Here is a 19,800-nt window from a genome sequence, read left to right as displayed (position 1 = left end):
GTTGTGCTGGGTTTTGCCATACATCAATATGAATCACCCATGGGTGAACATGTGTTTCCCTATCCTGAACCCACTCCCTCCTCCTGTCCCATGCCATCCCTCCAGGTTGTCCCAGAGCACCAACTTTGAGTGCCCTGCTTCATCCATCAAACTTGCACTGGTCATATATTTTCCATATAGTAATATATATGTTTCAATGCTATATTCTCTCAAATCATCCCACCCTCGCTTTTCCCACATAGTCCAAAAGTTTGTTCATTACTTCTGTGTCTCTTTTCTGCTCTGCATATAGTATCATCATTACTGATTCTAAATTCCATATATATGCATTAATACACTGTATTAGTGTTTCTCTTTTTGGCTTACTTCACCCTGTATAATAGGCTCCAGTTTCATTCACCACATTAGAACTGATACAAAAGTATCTATCACTGACTTGATGGACATGAGTTTAAGTATAAACTCTGGGAGTTGGTGATGGACAGGGAGGCCTGTCATGCTGCGATTCATGGGGTCGCAAAGAGTCTGACAAGACTGAGTGACTGAACTGAACTGAACTGAATATTCCATTGTGTATATGCACCACAACTTCCTTATCCATTCATCTCCTAATGGATATCTAGGTTTCTTCCATGTCCAAGCTATTGTAAAAAGTGCTGCAATGAACACTGGGGTGTGTGTGTCTCTTTCAATTATGGTTTCCTTAGTGTGTGTGCCCAGAAGTGAGATTGCTGGCTCACATGGCAGTTCTATTTTCAGTTTTTAAAGGAATCTCCACACTGTTCTCCATAGGGGCTAGATCAGTTTGCATTCCCATCACCAGTGTAAGAGGGTTCACTTTTCTCCACACCCTCTCTAGCGTTTCTCTTTTATAGATTTTCTCATGGTGGCCATTCTGACCAGCATGAGATGATAACTCATTGTGGTTTTGGTTTGCATTTCTCCAATAATGAATGATATTGAGCATCTATTCATGTGCTTTTGTTTGCCATCAGTTCAGTTCAGTCGCTCAGTCGTGTCTGACTGTTCGCGACCCCATGAATCACAGCATGACAGGCCTCCCTGTCCATCACAAATTCCCGGAGTTTACTCAAACCCATGTCCATCGAGTCGGTGAAGCCATCCAGCCATCTCATCCTCTGTCTCCCCCTTCTCCTCCTGCCGCCAATCCCTCCCAGCATCAGGGTCTTTTCCAATAAGTCAACTCTTCGCATGAGGTGGCCAAAGTACTGGAGATTCAGCTTCAGCATCAGTCCTTCCAAAGAAAACCCAGGACTGACCTCTTTAGGATGGACTGGTTGGATCTCCTTGCAGTCCAAGGGATTCTCAAGAGTCTTCTCCAACACTGCAGTTCAAAAGCATCAACTTTCAGTGTGCAGGTTTCTTCACAGTCCAATTCTCACATCCATACATGACCACTGGAAAAACCATAGCCTTGACTAGATGGACCTTTGTTGGCAAAGAAATGTCTCTGCTTTTAAATATGCTATCTACGTTGGTCATAACTTTCCTTCGAAGGAGTAAGCCTCTTTTAGTTTCATGGTTGCAGTCGTCATCCACAGTCATTTTGGAACCCAAAAAAATAAAGTCTGACACTGTTTCCACTGTCTCCCCATCTATTTCCCATGAGGTGATGGGACCAGATGCCATGATCTTAGTTTTCTGAATGTTAAGCTTTAAGCCAACTTTTCCACTCTCTTCTTTCACTTTCATTAAGAGGCTTTTTAGTTCCTCTTCACTCTCTTCCATAAGGGTGGTGTCATCTGCATATCTGAGTTTATTGATATTTCTCCTGGCAATCTTGATTCCAGCTTATGCTTCTTCCAGCCCAGCATTTCTCATGATGTACTCTGCATATAAGTTAAATAAGCAGGGTGACAATATACAGCCTTGACGTACTCCTTTTCCTATCGGGAACCAGTCTGTTGTTTCATGTCCAGTTCTAACTGTTGCTTCCTGACCTGCATACAGGTTTCTCAAGAGGCAGGTCAGGTGGTCTGGTATTCCCATCTCATTCAGAATTTTCCACAGTTTATTGTGATCCACACAGTCAAAGGCTTTGGCGTAGTCAATAAAGCAGAAATAGATGTTTTTCTGGAACTCTCTTGCTTTTACAATGATCCAGTGGATATTGACAATTTGATCTCTGGTTCCTCTGCCTTTTCTAAAACCAGCTTGAACATCTGGAAGTTCTCAGTTCACGTATTGCTGAAGCCTGGCTTGCAGAATTTTGAGCATTACTTTACTACTATGTGAGATGAGTGCAATTGTGCAGTAGTTTCAGCATTCTTTGGGATTGCCTTTCTTAGGGATTAGAATGAAAACGGACCTTTTCCAGTCCTGTGGCCACTGCTGAGTTTTCCAAATTTGCTGGCATATTGAGTGAAGCACTTTAACATAATCATCTTTCAGGATTTGAAGTAGCTAAACTGGAATTCCATCACATCCACTAGCTTTGTTTATAGTGATGCTTTCTAAGGCCCACTTGACTTCACATTCCAGGATGTCTAGCTCTAGGTGAGTGGTCACACCATTGGGATTATCTGGCTTGTGAAGATCTTTTTTGTAGAGTTCTTCTGTGTTTTCTTGCCACCTCTTCTTAATATCTTCTGTTTCTGTTAGGTCCATACCATTTCTGTCCTTTATCGAACCCATCTTTGCCTGAAATGTTCCCTTGGTATCTCTAATTTTCTTGAAGAGATCTCTAGTCTTTCCCATTCTATTGTTTTCCTCTATTTCCTTGCATTGATCGCTGAGGAAGGCTTTCTTACCTCTCCTGGCTATTCTTTGGAACTCTGCATTCAAATGGGAATATCGTTCCTTTTCTCCATTGTTTTTCACTTCTCTTCTTTTCACAGCTATTTGTAAGGCCTCCTCAGACAACCATTTTGCCTTTTTGCATTTCTTTTCCATGAGGATGGTCTTGATCCCTGTCTCCTGTACAATGTCATGAACCTCCATCCATAGTTCATCAGGCTCTCTGTCTATCAGATCTAGTCCCTTAAATCTATATCTCTCTTCCACTGTATAGTCATAAAGGATGTGATTTAGGTCATACCTGAATGGTTTAGTGGTTTTCCCTGCTTTCTTCAGTTTAAGTCTGAATTTGGCAATAAGGAGTTCATGATCTGAGCCACAGTCAGCTCCCGGTCTTGTTTTTGCTGACTGTGTAGAGCTTCTCCATCTTTGGCTGTAAAGAATATAATCAATCTGATTTCTGTGTTGACCATCTGGTGATGTCCATGTGTAGAGTCTTCTCTTGTGTTTTTGGAAGAGGATGTTTGCTATGACCAGTGAGTTCTCTTGGCAAAATTGTGCTAGCCTTTGCCCTGCTTCATTCTGTACTCCATGGCCAAATTTCCCTGTTATTTCAGGAGTTTCTTGACTTCCTACTTTTACATTCAAGTCCCCTATAATGAAAAGGACATCTTTTTTGGGTGTTAGTTCTAAAAGGTCTTGTAGGTCTTCCTAGAACCATTCAACTTCAGCTTCTTCAGCATTACTGGTTGGGGCAAGGGTTGGATTACTGTGATATTGAATGGTTTGCCTTAGAAAAGAACAGAGATCATTCTGTCGTTTTTGAGATTGCATCCAAGTACTGCATTTCAGACTCTCTTGTTGACCATGATGGCTACTCCATTTCTTCTAAGAGATTCCTGCCCACAGTAGTAGTTACAATGGTCATCTGAGTTAAATTCACCCATTCCAGTCCATTTTAGTTCTCTGATTCCTAGAATGTCGACATTCACTCTTGCCATCTCCTGTTTGACCTCTTCCAATTTGCCTTGATTCATGGACCTCACATTCCAGGTTGCTATGCAATATTGCTCTTTACAGCATTGGACCTTGCTTCTATCACCAGTCACATCCACAACTGGGTGTTATTTTTGCTTTGGCTCCATCCCTTCATTCTTTCTGGAGTTATTTCTCCTCTGAACTCCTGTAGCATATTGGGCACCTACGGACCTGGGGAGTTCCCCTTTAGTATCCTATCATTTTGTCTTTTCATACTGTTCATGGGGTTCTCAAGGCAAGAATACTGTAGTGGTTTGCCATTCCCTTCTCCAGTGGACCACATTCTGTCAGACCTCTCCACCATGACCCGACCGTCTTGGGTGGCCCCACATGGCATGGCTTAGTTTCATTGAGCTAGACACGACTGTGGTCCTATGATCAGATTGGCTAGTTTTCTGTGATTATGGTTTTAGTATGTCTGCCGTCTGATGCCCTCTCACAACTATTGTCTTACTTGGGTTTCTCTTAACTCGGATGTGGGATATCTCTTCACAGCTGCTCCAGCAAAGCACAGCCGCTGTTCCTTACCTTGGACTAGGGGTAGCTCCTCTCGGCCACCACCCCTGGCCTCAGGTGTGTGGTAGCTCCTCTCAGCCCTCTTGCGCCCTGCAGCCGCCGCTCCTCGGAGGTGGGGTGGCTCCTCTCGGCTGCCTGTCGCAGCCTGGCGCTCTCAGTCCCTACCCCTGACTTTGGGCAAGGGGTAGCTTCTCACGGCCACACTTCTGCATTGTCTGTCGCAGCTGGCATAGGTATGTCTTTTTTGGAGAAATTTTTGTTTTGTTCTTTGGCCCAATTTTTGATTGGGTTGTTCGTTTTTCTGGCATTGAGCTGCATGAACTGCTTATATATTTTGGAAATTAATTATTTGTCAATTGTTTCATTTGCTATTTTCTCCCATCCTGAAGGCTGCCTTTTCATGTTTCCTACAGTTTGTGCATAAGCTTTTAAGTTTAATAAGGTCCCACTTGTTTGTTTTTATTTCCTTTATTCTGGGAGGTGGATCATAGAGGATCTTGCTGTGATTTATGTTAGAGAGTGTTCTGCCTATGTTTTCCTCTAGGAGTTTTATGGTTTCTGGTCTTACGTTTAGATCTTTAATCCATTTTGAGTTTATTTTTGTGTAAGGTGTTAGAAAGTGTTCAAGTTTCATTCTTTTACAGATGGTTGACTGGTTGTCCCAGCACCACTTGTTAAAGAGTTTGATTTTTTCTCCATTGTGTTTTTTAGCCTCCTTTGTCAAATATAAGGTAGCGATATGTCCATGGAATTATCTACGGACTTTCTATTTTGTTCCATTGATCTACGTTTATGTCTTTGCACCAGTACCATACCGCCTTGATGACTGTAGCTTTGTAGTATAGTCTGAGATCAGGAAGGATGACTTCTCCAGTTCCATTCCTCTTTCTCAAGATTGCTTTGGTTTTCCATGTTTTTTTGCATTTCCATACAAATTGTGGAATTATTTGTTCTAGTTATTTGAAAAATACCATTGGTAACTTGATAGAGATTGTGTTGAATTTATAGATTGCCTTTGGGAGTACACTAATTTTCACTATATTTATTCTTCCAATCCATGAGCATGGTATATTTTTCCATCTATTTGTGTCATCTTTAATTTCTTTCATCAGTGTTTTATAGTTTTCTGTATACAAGTCTTTTGTTTCCTTAGGTACATTTACTCCAAAGTATTTTATTCTTTTCGTTGCAATGGTGAATGGGATTGTTTCCTAATTTCTCTTTCTGTTTTTTCATCAATAGTTTATAGGAATGCAAAGGATTTCTGTGTGTTAACTTTATATCCTGCAACTTTACTATATTTGTTGATTAGCTCTAGTAATTTTCTGGTGGTATCTTTAGGGTTTTCTATGTAGAGTATCATGTCACCTGCAAACAGTGAGAGTTTTACTTCTTCTTTTCCTATCTAGATTACATTTATTTCTTTTTCTTCTCTTGTTGCTGTGGCTAGGAATTAAAAACTATGTTGAATAGCAGTGGTGACAGTGGGCACCCATGTTCTGTTCCTGATTTTAGAGGAAATGGTTTCAATTTTTCACCATTGAGGATAGTGTTTGCTGCAGGTTTGTTGTATAAGTTTTTTATTATGTTGAGATATGTTCCTTCTATGCCTGCTTTCTGGAGAGTTTCTATCATAAATGGGTGTTGAATTTTGTCAAAGGCTTTCTCTGCATCTATTGGGATAATCATATGGTTTTTATCTTTCAATTTGTTAATATGGTGTATCACATTGATTGATTTGCAAATATTGAAGAATCCTTGCATCCCTGGGATAAAGCCCACTTGGTCACCATATATGGTCTTTTTAATATGTTTTTGGGCTCTGTTTGCTAGAATTTTGTTGAGGATTTTTGCATCTATGTTCATCGGTGATATTGGCTTGCAGTTTTCTTTTCTTTTTTTTTTTTTTTTTGCGACATCTTTGTCTGGTTTTGTTATTAGGGTGATGGTAGCTTCATACAATGAGTTTAGGAGTTGATCTTACTCTGCAATTTTCTGGAAGAGTTTAAATATGATAGATGTCAGTTTTTCCTCTAGTTTTTTGGTAGAATTCACCTCTGAAGCCATCTGGTCCTGGGCTTTTGTTTCTTGGAAGATTTTTTATTACAGTTTCAGTTTCCATGTTTGTGATGGGTCTGTTCAGATTTTTATTTCTTCCTGGTTCAGTTTTGGAAGGTTCTTCTTTTCTGAGAATTTGTCTATTTCTTCCAAACAGTCCATTTTATTGGCATATATTTGCTCACAGTAGTCACTTATGTTCCTTCATATTTCTGTTTGTCTGTTGTTATTTCTTCATTTCCATTTCAAATTTTATGAACTTGATTCTTCTCCCTTTTTTCTTGATGAGTTGGCTAACAGTTTGTCTATTTTGTTTATCTTCTCAAACAACAAAATTTTAGTTTTGTTGTTCTTTGCTATAGTCTCCTTTGTTTCTTTCTCATTTATTTCTGCTCTGATTCTTATGATTTCTTTCCTTCTATTAACTTTGAGTTCTTTTTCTTCTTCTTTTTTTAGCTGTTTTAGGTAAAAATTTGGATTGTATATTTAATGATTCCCTTGTTTCTTGAAGTAGGCTTGTATTGCTATGGATCTCTGTCTTAGCATTGCTTTTACTGAATCCCATACGTTTTCAGTTGTCATTTTTTTAAATGTTCATTTGTTTCTATGCATGTTTTGATTTCCTTTTTGATTTCTTCCATGATCTGCTAGTTATTTAGATGTATGTGATTTAGCCTCCATATGTTTGTGTTTTTAATACATTTTTGTTCCCTGTAGTTGACATCTAATCTTAGCACATTGCAATTAGAAAAGATACTTGAAATGATCATGTTTGTTAAATTTACCAAGGCTGATTTATGGCCTAGGATGTGATCTACCCTGGAGAATGTTCCATGTGCACTTGAGAAAAGTTGAAATCCATTGTTTTGGGGTGATATGCCTTGTAGATATCAATTAGGTCTAACTGGTCCATTGTATCATTTAAAGCTTATGTTACATTGCTAAGTTTCTATTTTGTTGATCTATCCATAGGTGTGTGTACAGTGTTGAAGTCCCCCTCTATTATTGTATTACTGTTAATTCCCCCTTTCATATTTGTTGGCATTTGCCTTATGTATTTGGTGCTCCTATGTTGGATGCATATATATATTTATAATTGCTATATTTTCTTCTTGGATTGATACTTTGGTCATTATAGAGGGTGCTCTTTGTCTCTTATCACTGTCTTTATTTCAAAGTCTACTTTATCTGATATGGGTATTCCTACTCCTGCTTTCTTTTGGTCTCCATTTGCATAAAATATCTTTTTCCAGCCTCTCACTTTCAGTATGCATGTGTCCCTAGGTTTGAGGTGGGTCTGTTTTAGACAGCATATAGAGGGGTTTTGTTTTTGTATCCATTCATTCATCCAGTCTTTGTCTTTCTGTTGGAACATTCAGTCCATTTACATTTAAGGTAATTATTGATAAGTGTGATCCCCTTACCATTTACTTTTTTTGTTTTGGTCTCTTTTTTATAAGACTCTTTTGTGTTTCTGAGTAGAGAATATCCTTTAGCATTTGTTGAGGTGCTTGTTTGGTGTACTGAATTCTCTCAGTTTTGCTTGTCTGTACAGCTTTTGATTTCTCCTTCATATCTGAATGAGATCTTGGCTTGGTAGAGTAGTCTTGGTTGTAGGTTTTTCTCTTTCTTCACTTTAAGTATGTCCAACCATTCCCTTCTGGCTTTACCCTTGCTGCTTTTAATATTTGCTCTTTGTTTTCAATTTTTGTAAGTTTGATTAATACATGTTTTGGGGTGTTTCACCTTGGGTTTATCCTGTTTGAAGTTGTCGGGGTTCTTGGACTTGGGTGACTATTTCCTTCACCATTTTAGGGAAGTTTTCAACTAGTATCCCCTCAAGTATTTTTTTCATGCCTTATCGTTTTGTCTTCTTCTTCTAGGACACCTATGATTTGAATGTTGGGGCATTTAACATTGTCCTCGAGGTCTCTGAGATTGTCCTCCTTTCTTTTAATTCTTTTTCTTTCCTCCTCTCTGCTTCATTTATTTCTACCATTCTATCTTCCACCTCACTTATCTTCTCTTCTGCCTCAGTCATTCTACTGTTGGTTCACTCCATAGTGCTTTTAATCTCAGTTATTGTATTGTTCAATATTGATTGACTCCTCTATATTTCTTTTAGGTCTTGTAAATATTTCTTGCATCTTCTCAATTCTTGTCTGTTGTCTATTTACCTGTAACTCCATTTTGTTTTTAAGATTTTGGATCATATTTACTATCATTATTCTGAATTATTTTTCAGGTAGACTCCCTGTTTCCTCCTTTTCTGTTTGATACAGTGGGTTTTCATCATGTTCCTTCACCTGATGAATATTTCTCTGCCTTTTCACCTTGTTTAGATTGCTGTGTTTGGGGTGCCCTTTCTGCAGGTTGGAAGTTCATGGTTCCTGTTTATTGTGGAGACTGCTCCCTGAAGATGGGGTTGGACCAGTGGTTTGTAAAGGTTTCCTGGTTGGGAGAACTCATGTCTCTGTTCTGGTTGGTGGAGCTGGATCCACTCTCTGGCTTGCAATGAAGTGTCCAGTAGAGGGTTTTGGACAGTCTATGGGCTTGGCATCTCTTTGGGCAGCCTGTCTTTTAATATTCATGGTTGTGTTCCTATTTTGCTGGAGAATTAGTGTGGTTTGTCTTGCAGTGGAACTTGTTGACTCTTGGGTGGAGCTTGGTTTCAGTGTAGGTATGGAAACTTTTGGGTGATCTCTTGTCTATTAATATTCCCTGGAGTCAGGAGTTCTATGATGTTCTAAAGTGTTGGAGTCAAGCCTCCTGCCTCTAGCTTTTGGTCCTTCTCTAAAAGTAGCCTCAAGACTTCAACATACTTATTCTATGTAAAATCAGCCAAATTACAAATTGAAGTTAAACAGATAGGAATTATTGAATTATAAAACTGGCTTAAAAATATACTTTATTCCTAAAACTCGTGTTGCTTCATGATAAAATAAGGCACATAAATGTCTTTCTTATTCCAAACGTGTTTCTTCATTTCCAGAATAAGGAATCAAACTAGATGAACTATAAAATGTAACTGTAGACAGCACAGGAGGAAGAGCTTGGTGTTCCCTACTGGTGGTTTAAAGATGTAGGCAATATGCCTGCCCATAATTGGATTAGAATAGAGATCAGTCAGTCAGTCAGTTCAGTCGCTTTGTGACCCTTCTGTATCTCTACATAATGTATTTATATAGTTTTTTCTCAGTTTTATATATTTTCCATTGGCTCGCTTCCAAAATGGATGAAGATTTTATTCATCTTCTCTTTTTCTAATATGATTCTTTGTTTTTAGTTAATTTGTTAATTACACTTATAACTTGAAACATTGTATTTGTAACTTCATTTTTTCCTAGTGCTCTTAATTTTTTCTCTTCAGTTCTCCTTTCTTGTTCTCTTACTCTAGTTTTTCTATTAAAAGCATTCTTTTAGGGATGTCCTGAAATAATCTTTTACCAAATACTATGGCCTTATCTCCATCCTCATTACCTTGTGACTTCTTGCTTTCATTGGAATGTCTCCTCCCTTAACTAGTTTGAATTTCTACACTTACTGTTCTCTTTTATCCTTCCTAATTACTATGTATCTATATTCATGTCTGTCACTTATTCTTCATCCCATGTCCAACTCAGTGTTTTTCCTATGGTTCATTTTTGGGGTTAACCTTGAAGAGACTGTTATAAGCCATAAAATATATATTATTTCCAGCAAGTTAATTTTTCTGCCCCTAGTTATCAGTACTAGCAACCACTCCTCAGTTCAGTACAGTTCAGTTGCTCTGTCGTGTCTGACTCTTTAAAACACCATGCACTGAAGCACTCCAGGCTTCCCTGTCCATCACCAATTCCGAGAACTTACTCAAAATCATCGAGCTGGTGATGCCATCCAACCTTCTCATCCTCTACCATCCCTTTCACCTCTTGCCTTCAGTCTTTCCTGGCATCAGGGTGTTTTCCAGTGAGTCAGTTCTTCACATCAGGTGTCCAAAGTACTGGAGCATCAGTCCTTGCAATGAATATTCAGGACTGATTCCCTTTAAGATTGACTGGCTTGATCTTGCAGTCCAAAGGACTCTGAAGAGTCTTCTAAAACACCACAGTTCAAAGGCATCAATTCTTTGGTGCTCAGCTTTCTTTATGGTCCAACTCTCACATCCACACTTGACTCCTTGAAAAACCATAGCTTTGACTAGTTGGTCTGTTGTTGGTAAAGTAATGCCTCTGCTTTTTAACATGCTGTCTAGATTGGTTATAACTTTTCTTCCAAGGAGCAAGCGTCTTTTAATTTCATGCTGCAGCCACCATCTGCAGTGATTTTGGAACCCGAAAAAAATCAAGTCCTTCACTGTTTCTATTGTTTCCCTATCTATTTGTCGTGAAGTGATGGGACCGGATGCCATGATCTTAGTTTTCTGAATGTTAAGTTTTAAGCCAGCTTTTTCACTCTCCTCTTTCACTTTCATCAAGAGACTCTTTAGGTCTTCACTTTACGCCATAAGGTTGGTGTCATCTGCATATCTGAGGTTACTGATATTTCTCCAGGCTATCTTGATTCCAGCTTCTGCTTCATCCAGCCCCAGAATTTGGCATGATGTACACTGCATGCAAGTTAAATAAGCAGGGTGACAATATACAATAAGTGTACAATATACAGGAGTGACAATATACAGGTATCAGTTCAGTTCAGTTCAGTCGCTCACTTGTGTCTGACTCTTCACAACATCATGAACCACAGCACATAAGGCCTCCCTGTCCATCACCAACTCCAAGAGTCCACCCAAACCCATTTTCATTGAGTCAGTGATGCTATCCAACCATGTCATCTTCTGTCATCCCCTCCTCCTCCTGCCACCAATCCCTCCCTGCATCAGGGTCTTTTCAAATGAGTCAGCTCTTCGCATCAGGTGGCCAAAATATTGGAGTTTCAGCTTCAACATCAGTTCTTCCAATGAACACCCAGGACTGATCTCCATTAGGATGGACTGGTTGAATCTCCTTGCAGTCCATGGGACTCTCAAGAGTCTTTTCCAACACTACAGTTCAAAAGCATCAATTCTTTGGTGCTCAGCTTTCTTTATAGTCCAACTCTCACATCCATACATGACCACTGGAAAAAGCATAGCCTTGAGTAGATGGACCTTTGTTGGCAAGGTAATGTCTCTGCTTTTTAATATGCTGTCTAGGGTGGTCATAATTTTCCTTCCAAGGAGTAAGTGTCTTTTAATTTCATGGTTGCAATCACCATCTGCAGTGATTTTGGAGCCCAGAAAAATAAAATCAATCAGTTTCCTCCGTTTCCCCATCTATTTGCCATGAAGTGGTGGTACTGGATGCCATGATCTTAGTTTGCTGAATGTTGAGCTTTAAGCCAACTTTTTCACTCTCCTCTTTCATCAAGAGGCTTTTTTGTTCTTCTTCACTTTCTGCCATAAGGGTGGTGTCATCTGCATATCTGAGGTTATTGATATTTCTCCCAGAAATCTTGATTCCATCTTGTGCTTCCTCCAGCCCAGCGTTTCTCATGATGTACTCTACATATAAGTTAAATAAGCAGGGTGACAATATACAGCCTTGATGTACCCCTTTTCCTATTTGGAGCAAGTCTGTTGTTCCATGTCCAGTTCGAACTGTTGCTTCCTGACCTGCACACAGGTTTCTCAAGAGGCAGGTCAGGTGGTCTGGTATTCCCGTCTCTTTCAGAATTTTCCACAGTTTATTGTGATCCACACAGTCAAAGGCTTTGACATAGTCAATAACATGGAAATAGATGTTCTTTTCTGAAACTCTCTTGCTTTTTCAATGATCCAGCAGATGTTTGCAATTTGATCTCTGGTTCCTCTCCCTTTTCTAAAACCAGCTTAAACATCTGGAAGTTCATGGTTCACATATTGCTGAAGCCTGGCTTGGAGAATTTTAAGCATCACTTTACTAACGTGTGAGAGGAGTGCAATTGTGCAAATATACAGGTATAGTAACAGGCAAATTTGGCCTTGGAATACAAAATTAGGCAGGGCAAAGACTAACAGAATTTTGACAAGAGAACTCACTGCTCATAGCAAACACTGTTTCCCAAAAACACATGCAACCACTCATAAATATATGAATTAAATAAATAGATACACTTTTTTGCATATTTGAATCCTACTATATTATATTTCTATCTTCCACTGTACTTAGAAGCATTCATCTATTTTATGTGTTTAATTTTCACCTTTCTGTGTGTATTTCCAAATCTGTGTCCCTAGACTATTTTCTCATCCATACTCTTGTAGGCTATCTCCTTTCATTCAACTTCTAAGTTGAAAGAAACACAAAAACTAGACTTGAGACTTAGCTCCACCACTAAATAGGAGTTATTTTGTGCTTTTGGTTAAGTCGTCCACCAAGAAAATAGCAGTGTAAGGAAGTTAATACATATATTTGACTGATGAACTTTCAGATGTTGCCAGAGCAATCTCTGGTTTTGTTATCAGTTACATTAAAATTTTATATTTAGAATGATTTATATTTGAATTCTAAATATATTTAGGAAAATTCGGTATTCATTAGAATCATCCATCTTCATTTTTTGTTTCATCAGTCAACAAATATTTCTTGAACAAATATTCTGTGCTGAACACTGAGCTAAAGAAAGCAGATACACAGATACATGTCTACTTCTGTCGTAAAACATAAGATCTTTCCCCAGGAAATGAAAATGCCTGCAACACATCTTTCATTTGTCCCCTTTCTTGAAGCTCCCCTTCATGGATAACAACCTTGTCATGACAAGAGAACTTGCATAACTCAGTGAATCTATGAGTCATGCCATGCAGAGCCACCCAAGATGGACAGGTCAGAGTGAAGAGTTCTGATAAAACATGGCCCACTTATGGAAAGAATACTAGAGTAGTTTGCCGTTTCTACTCTAGTTTGACAAACTACTCTAGTATTGTTTCCACAAGAACCCCATGAACAGTATGAAAAGGCAAAAAGATATGACACCAGAAGATGAGTCCTCCAAGTCAGAAGACATCCAATACGCTACTGGGGAAGAGTGAAGGGCAGTTACTAATAGCTTCAGAAATAATGAAGTGGGTGGGCCAAAGAAGAAATGATGCTCTGCTGTGACTTTTTTTGATGGTGAAAGGAAAGCCTGGTGCTGTAAAGAAAAATATTGCATAGGAACCTGGGATGTTAGATCCATGAACCAAGATAAATTGAACGTGGTAAAGCAGGAAGTGGCAAGAGTGAACTTTGCCATCTTAGGAATCAGTGAATTAAAATGGACAGAATTGAGTGAACTTAATTCAGATGACCATTATATCTACTGCTGTGGGAAAGAATCCCTTAGAAGAAATAGAGTACCCTCAAAGTCAACAAACTAGTCTAAGATAGCATATTTGGATGTGATCTCAAAAATGAAAGAATGATCTTGGTTTGTTTCCAAGGCAAAACATTTATTATCATAGTAATACAAGTTGATGCCCCAATCACTGATGCTGAAGAAACTGAAGCTGACTGGTTCTCTGAAGACCTACAAGAACTAAACTTCTAGACAAACTTCTAGAACTAACACCAAAAAAAAAGGGGGTGTCATTTTCTTCACAGGATAACAGAATGTAAAACTAGGAAGTCAAGAGATATCTGGAGTAACAGGCAAGGTTGTCCTTGGAGTACAGAATGAAGCAAGGCAAATGTTAACAGTTTTGTCAAAAGAACATATTGGTCATAGCAAACACCCTCTTCCAAAAACACAAGAGATAATTATACATGGACATCACCAAATGGTCAATACCAGTATCAGACTGATTTTGTTCTTAGCAGCCAAAGATGGAGAAGCTCTATACAGTCACCGAAAACAAGGCCGGGAGCTGACTGTGACTCAGAGCATGAGCTCCTTGTTGCAAAATTCAGGCTTAAATTGAAGAAAGTAGGGAAAACCACTAGGCCAATCATGTATGATCTAAGTCAAAAAATTTATACAGTGGATGTGATAAATTGGTTCAAGGAATTAGATCTGGTAGACAGAGTGCCTGAGGAACTATGGATGGATGTTCATAGCATTGTATATGAGACAGTGACCAAAACCATCCCAAAGGTAAAAAAAATTGCAAGAAGGCCAAATGGTTGTCTGAGGAGGCTTGACAAACAGTGGGGAAAGAAGAGAAATGAAAGGCAAAGGAGAAAGGGAAAGATATACCCAACTGAATTCAAATTTCCAGAGTATAACAAGGAGAGATAAGAAGGGCTTTTAAATAAACAATGCAAAAAAATAGAGGAAAACAATAGAATGGGATACTAGAAAACTCTTCAAGAAATTTGGAGATATCAAGGGAACATTTCAGACAAAGACGGGCACGATAAAGGACAGAAACTGTATGGACCTAACCAAAGCAGAAGAGATTAAGAAGTGTTGGCAAGAATGCACAGAAGAACTATACCAAAAAATTGTATTAATGATACAGATAATGATGATGGCGTGGTAACTCACCTAGATCCAGACATCGTTGAGTGTGAAGTCACGTGGGCCTTAGGAAGCATTACTACGAACAAAGCTAGTGGAGGTGATGGATTTCCAGCTGACTCATTTAAAATCCTAAAAGAATGCGATTAAAGTGCTGTACTCAATATGTCAGCAAATTTGGAAGACTCATCAGTGTCCACAGGACTTGAAAAGGTCAGTTTTTATTGCAATCCCAAAGAAGGGCAATGCCAAAGAGTAATCAAACTACTGTACAAATGCACTCATTTCACATGCTAACATGGTTATCCTCAAAATTCTCCAGGCCAGGCTTCAATAAGACATGATCAAAGAAGTTCCAGATGTACAAGCTGGGTTTAGAAAAGAGAGGAATTGGAGATCAAATTGCTAACATTCAATGGATCATTGAGAAAGCAAGAGAGTTCCAGAAAAACATCTCCTTCTGCTTCATTGACCATGCTAAAGACTTTGACAGTGTGGGTCATGAGAAACTATGAAAATTCTTAAAGGCATGGGAATATCAGACCACCTTACCTGTCTTCTGAAAAGCTTGTATGCAGGTCAAGATGCAACAGAAAAAAACAGGAAGAGTACCACAAGGCTGTATGTCATCACCCTACTTCTTTCAAATTCTAAAAGATGATGCAATTAAAGTGCTGCCCTCAATATGTCAGCAAATTTGGAAACTTCAGCAGTGGCCACAGAACTGGAAAAGGTCAATTTTCATTCCTATCCCAAAGAAGAGAAATGCCAAATAATGTTCAAACTACTGTACAGTTGCACTCATTTCACATGCTAGCAAGGTTATGCTAAACATCCTTCAAGCTAGGCATCAATAGAACATGATCCAAGAACTTCCAGATACAAAGTACATTATGCGAAATGTCAGGCTGGATGAGTTACAAGCTGGAATCAAGATTACCAGGAGAAATATCAACAACCTCAGGTACACAGATGACACCACCCTAATGGCAGAAAGTGAAGAGGACCTAAAGATCCTCTTAATGATGATGAAAGAAGAGACTGAGAAAACTGGCTTAAAACTCAAAATTAGAAACCTAAATCATGGCATCCAATACCATCATCATGGTAAATGGAAGGGGAAAAAGTGAAGCAGTAACAGATTTTATTTTCTTGGGCTCCAAAATCACTTCAGATGGTTACTAAAATCATGAAATTAAAAGATGCTTGCTCCTTGGAAGGAAAGTTATGACAAACCTGGACAGCATATTAAAAAACAAGAACATCACTTTGCCAACAAAGGACCCTATAGTCAAAGCTATGGTTTACACAGTAGTCATCTATAGATGTGAGATTTGAGTCATAAAAATGGCTGAGTGCTGAATAATTGATGCTTTCTAACTGTGGTGCCAGAGAAGACTCTTGAGAGTCCCTTGGACTGCAAGGAGATCAAAAGAGTAAATCCTAAAGGAAATCAACTCTAAATATTCATTGGAAAGGCTGATGCTGAAGTTGAAGTTCCAATAATACTTTGGCCACCTGAAGCAAAGAGCTGACTCCTTGGAAAAGACCCTGATGCTAGGAAAAATTGAGGGCAAGAGAAGAAGGGGGCAACAGAGGATGAGAATGTTAGATAGAACCACCAACTCAATGGACATGAATCTGAGCAAACTCCAGGAGATAGTGAAGGACAGAGGAGCCTGACATGCTGCAGCCAATAGGGTCACAAAGAGTCAGACACAATTTAGCAACTGAACAACAATAATCTTGAAGATAGTCTTCCTCGAGAATTGTTGTTCCTTAGTCACTAAGTCATGTCCAACTTTAATTCATGTACAATCCCATGGACTGTAGCCCTGCAGGTTCCTCTGTCCATGGGATTTCCCAGGCAAGAATACTGGTATAAGTTGCCATTTCCTTCTCCAGGGGATCTTCCTGACCCAAGGACTGAACTTCTGTCTCCTGCTTGGCTGGCAGATTCTTTACCACTGAGCCAACTGGGAAGTTCCCTGAGAATAGAAACAGTCAAAATACCACACAAATTTTCCATCTTTATGTTCTTTGCTCATGTACTTTATTCTTGAGAACTGGAATTGGATGTCTTTGGAAAAGTATTTGATAAATTTCAGCACTTACTTAAGATGAAAACACCAATTTAAAAAGGAATAGAGAATTCCCTTATCTTGATAATAGCTATCTATCAAAGACTGAAAGGAAACAGTAAATTCTCAAGACACATTTTCTTGAAAATCAAGAATAAGATTATAATTCATTAGAAACATCTTTATTATCTTTCTTTCACAGCCCTTCTTGGATCCTGTTGACTCAGTATATATCTAAAATCTGACTGCTTGTGAACCACATTGCTACCAGCCTGGCCCTCATCACTATTATCTATCTCCTTTATTACTGCAGTAGCCTCCTAATATATCTCTTGCTTCTAATCTTTCCTTTTCATATCCTCAACATGGATGCAATTTATTGAACATCATCTAATTGATAAGGTTTATTAAAATGTATACTTAGAATTAACAAAGTTAAATTAAACCTAATGAAACAAAATAAGAACAACAACAAACTCTAGTACTTAATTTCACTCAGAATGAATGTCAAAATGCTTACAATTGCCAATAAGATCCTAGATAATCTGACTTGCTATTCTCTCTGATCTCACCTTTTCATCAGTCTGATAAAACCACACTGGTATCCTTCCATACATCCCAGGAGTAGGACTTTGCACAGATCCACTCTTCAAGCTAGAATCTTATTTCCTCAGATTTCCATGTGGTTAATTCTCTCTTCAAATATTTGCTCAAATATCAATTTTTCAATGAGGTTAATTTAATCATACAATTTAAAATTGCAACAATCCCCACTACTGCATACTAGTCCTCACCTCATCTACATTTTTTCCTATGAAATTTGTTACCTTCCACTATGTAATTTACTTATTTATTATGTTTATTTTGTGTATCCTTTGGTAAAACATAAGCTCTGTGAAGATAAAAACTCTTTGCTTATATGTACAAGAGAGTGACTGGCACTCAATATTAATTTAATAAATCAATTAATTTGTCATTTATTAGAAATTAGCAAGAAATGAATGAACGAATTGCTGGGCATTTTTAAAACTCCAGATGGTACTAGATAGTATGAAATTTTAGTCTGCCCAGTTTATGAATTAACTTACTCATTCACCCATTCAGTTAGGGTAAAAAAGTGATATATGAACTGGGTCATGAAAGATAAAAAAAGATTTTTAAAGGGCAAAGGCGATGGGAGAAGTTTCTATTCAAGAATACTCAGCTAGTTAATACCAGAACCAGTCTATGAAATTGCGTCATGAAACGGAATATGAGTATGACATTGAAAGATGATATTAACTGAAGGAAGAAACAAAATTTCCAGACCAGGATGCAGATAAAGTGGTTGATGGGAGTGACACAGAGTTGGCAACAGGCATAGTAATCATAATGCAAGGCTAAGGGGCATAAAAGCAGCAATAGAAAATTGTGATACCTCTACTACAGCTTCAGTTTTCTTTTTAAGAAATACTAAACTATAAATAAATGGAAGATAAACAAAGTACTGATTTGTTCCATGATGATTCTTTGATTTAAAATATATATATATATAGTTTCAAGATATTTCTTTTTACCTGTTATATAACGGTGTTGATACACTGCTTCTTTGCTCTGCTCTAAGTGTGCAACTAATCTACCCTTTCCCCTCACTCACCATTAGTTTTGATGTCTTCTTGCTGAAGTCTGACTGTCAAGAATAAGCTCTAATTCCATGATCTGCCTTCCTTTAGCAAAGTTCCATTTTCTGAACATTCCCAAAACTCTTTTATGTATGGAAAAAATTCTACTACTACTCTCTGAATTGTGAATAAATGAATAAATACACCACTATCCCTGAAGCCTCAATAGTTCCAAGTAAGATACACAGATATATGTATATCTATGTATCTATACCATTAATTCACTGCTGATGGCAAAAGAGGAACAACACAAACTGGTTAAATTTCTTCTAGACCTATATGGTACTATGTAGGAAGAGTCACAAATGGGATGGTACTATTTGATTCAGTAATCCCATTAGTAAAAATGTATCACAACAAAAACAAGTCAGCAGAAGGAAAAAATAACTCTGGGCATAAGGATGATAATTGCAATACTGTCTATAAGACAAAAATTTTGGAATTAAACTAAATGTAGAAAATTAGAAGATTGGCTTACTGAAATATAAAACATCGTATTTATTCATTGAAATACTAGTTGTGAGACCTTGAGTTTAGAGGGTAAAGTTTATACTATAATACTAAGGGAGAACGTAGAGGAAAATACTATAGATTTGCAACTATGTGTAATTTGCAACTACTCTACAAACAATAGACAGTGATGTGCAAATGTGAAAACACTTGTATTAATGTGGTGAAATTTAGAGAGACTACCAGTATTTTAAATGTATTTTTGTGTTTTTATATTATCAATTTTTGAAGTCCTTGTCCATTAAAGTAGTTGTGTTCATAATGTAACATTGCTTAGGACTTGGTTCCTACACAAATGGTGGTGTTTGGACTAGTATTCAGTATTTCACATCTTTAAATGAACATTAGGATCATGCAGAGAAATTATTAAACATGCCATTGCTGACTCCATCTCAGGCTTTTACTTGGTAACTCTGGGGTGGGATGTAGGGATCTACATTTTTAATAAGAAAATGTAAAAATCATATCCAAGTTTGCTTCCAATTGTGTGTTTCATTGTGGTCTTTAACACACCAGGAACTCTCTATAATTACTAGCTTTTTCTTAATCCTACTATTTATTTTAATCTTTTTTCTACTTTATTCCTCAGCCTGAAGCAAAATGGATCCATAAACTGCTTTAAAGAACAACTGAGCACTTCATTTCACAGAATGGCCTTACCACAGTTAACAATAGCTACTCTCAAATGAGCATTTCTACTTCTGTGGAACTGTAATAAATAAAAACAAGTCTTCTGTGAGCAC

At 38.0% G+C, this 19,800-nt stretch overlaps 1 protein-coding gene across 1 annotated transcript in view; it reads left to right on the top strand.

Annotated features, from left to right (window-relative positions):
• Positions 1 to 19,800, top strand: part of CYLC1 (cylicin 1) — a 57,774-nt gene extending 37,974 nt beyond the window's left edge. Inside the window, exon 6 of the mRNA XM_043896473.1 lies at positions 19,647 to 19,800. Coding sequence (XP_043752408.1) covers positions 19,647 to 19,679 — 33 coding nt within the window. The 3' untranslated portion in view covers positions 19,680 to 19,800. The remainder of the gene's footprint in view (positions 1 to 19,646) is intronic.

Source organism: Cervus elaphus, chromosome X (assembly GCF_910594005.1).
Source record: "Cervus elaphus chromosome X, mCerEla1.1, whole genome shotgun sequence".
In the NCBI taxonomy this organism is placed as follows: domain Eukaryota; kingdom Metazoa; phylum Chordata; class Mammalia; order Artiodactyla; family Cervidae; genus Cervus; species Cervus elaphus.
Note: the sequence above shows the minus strand (reverse complement) of the source record. Positions and strands in the feature narration are given on the sequence as shown.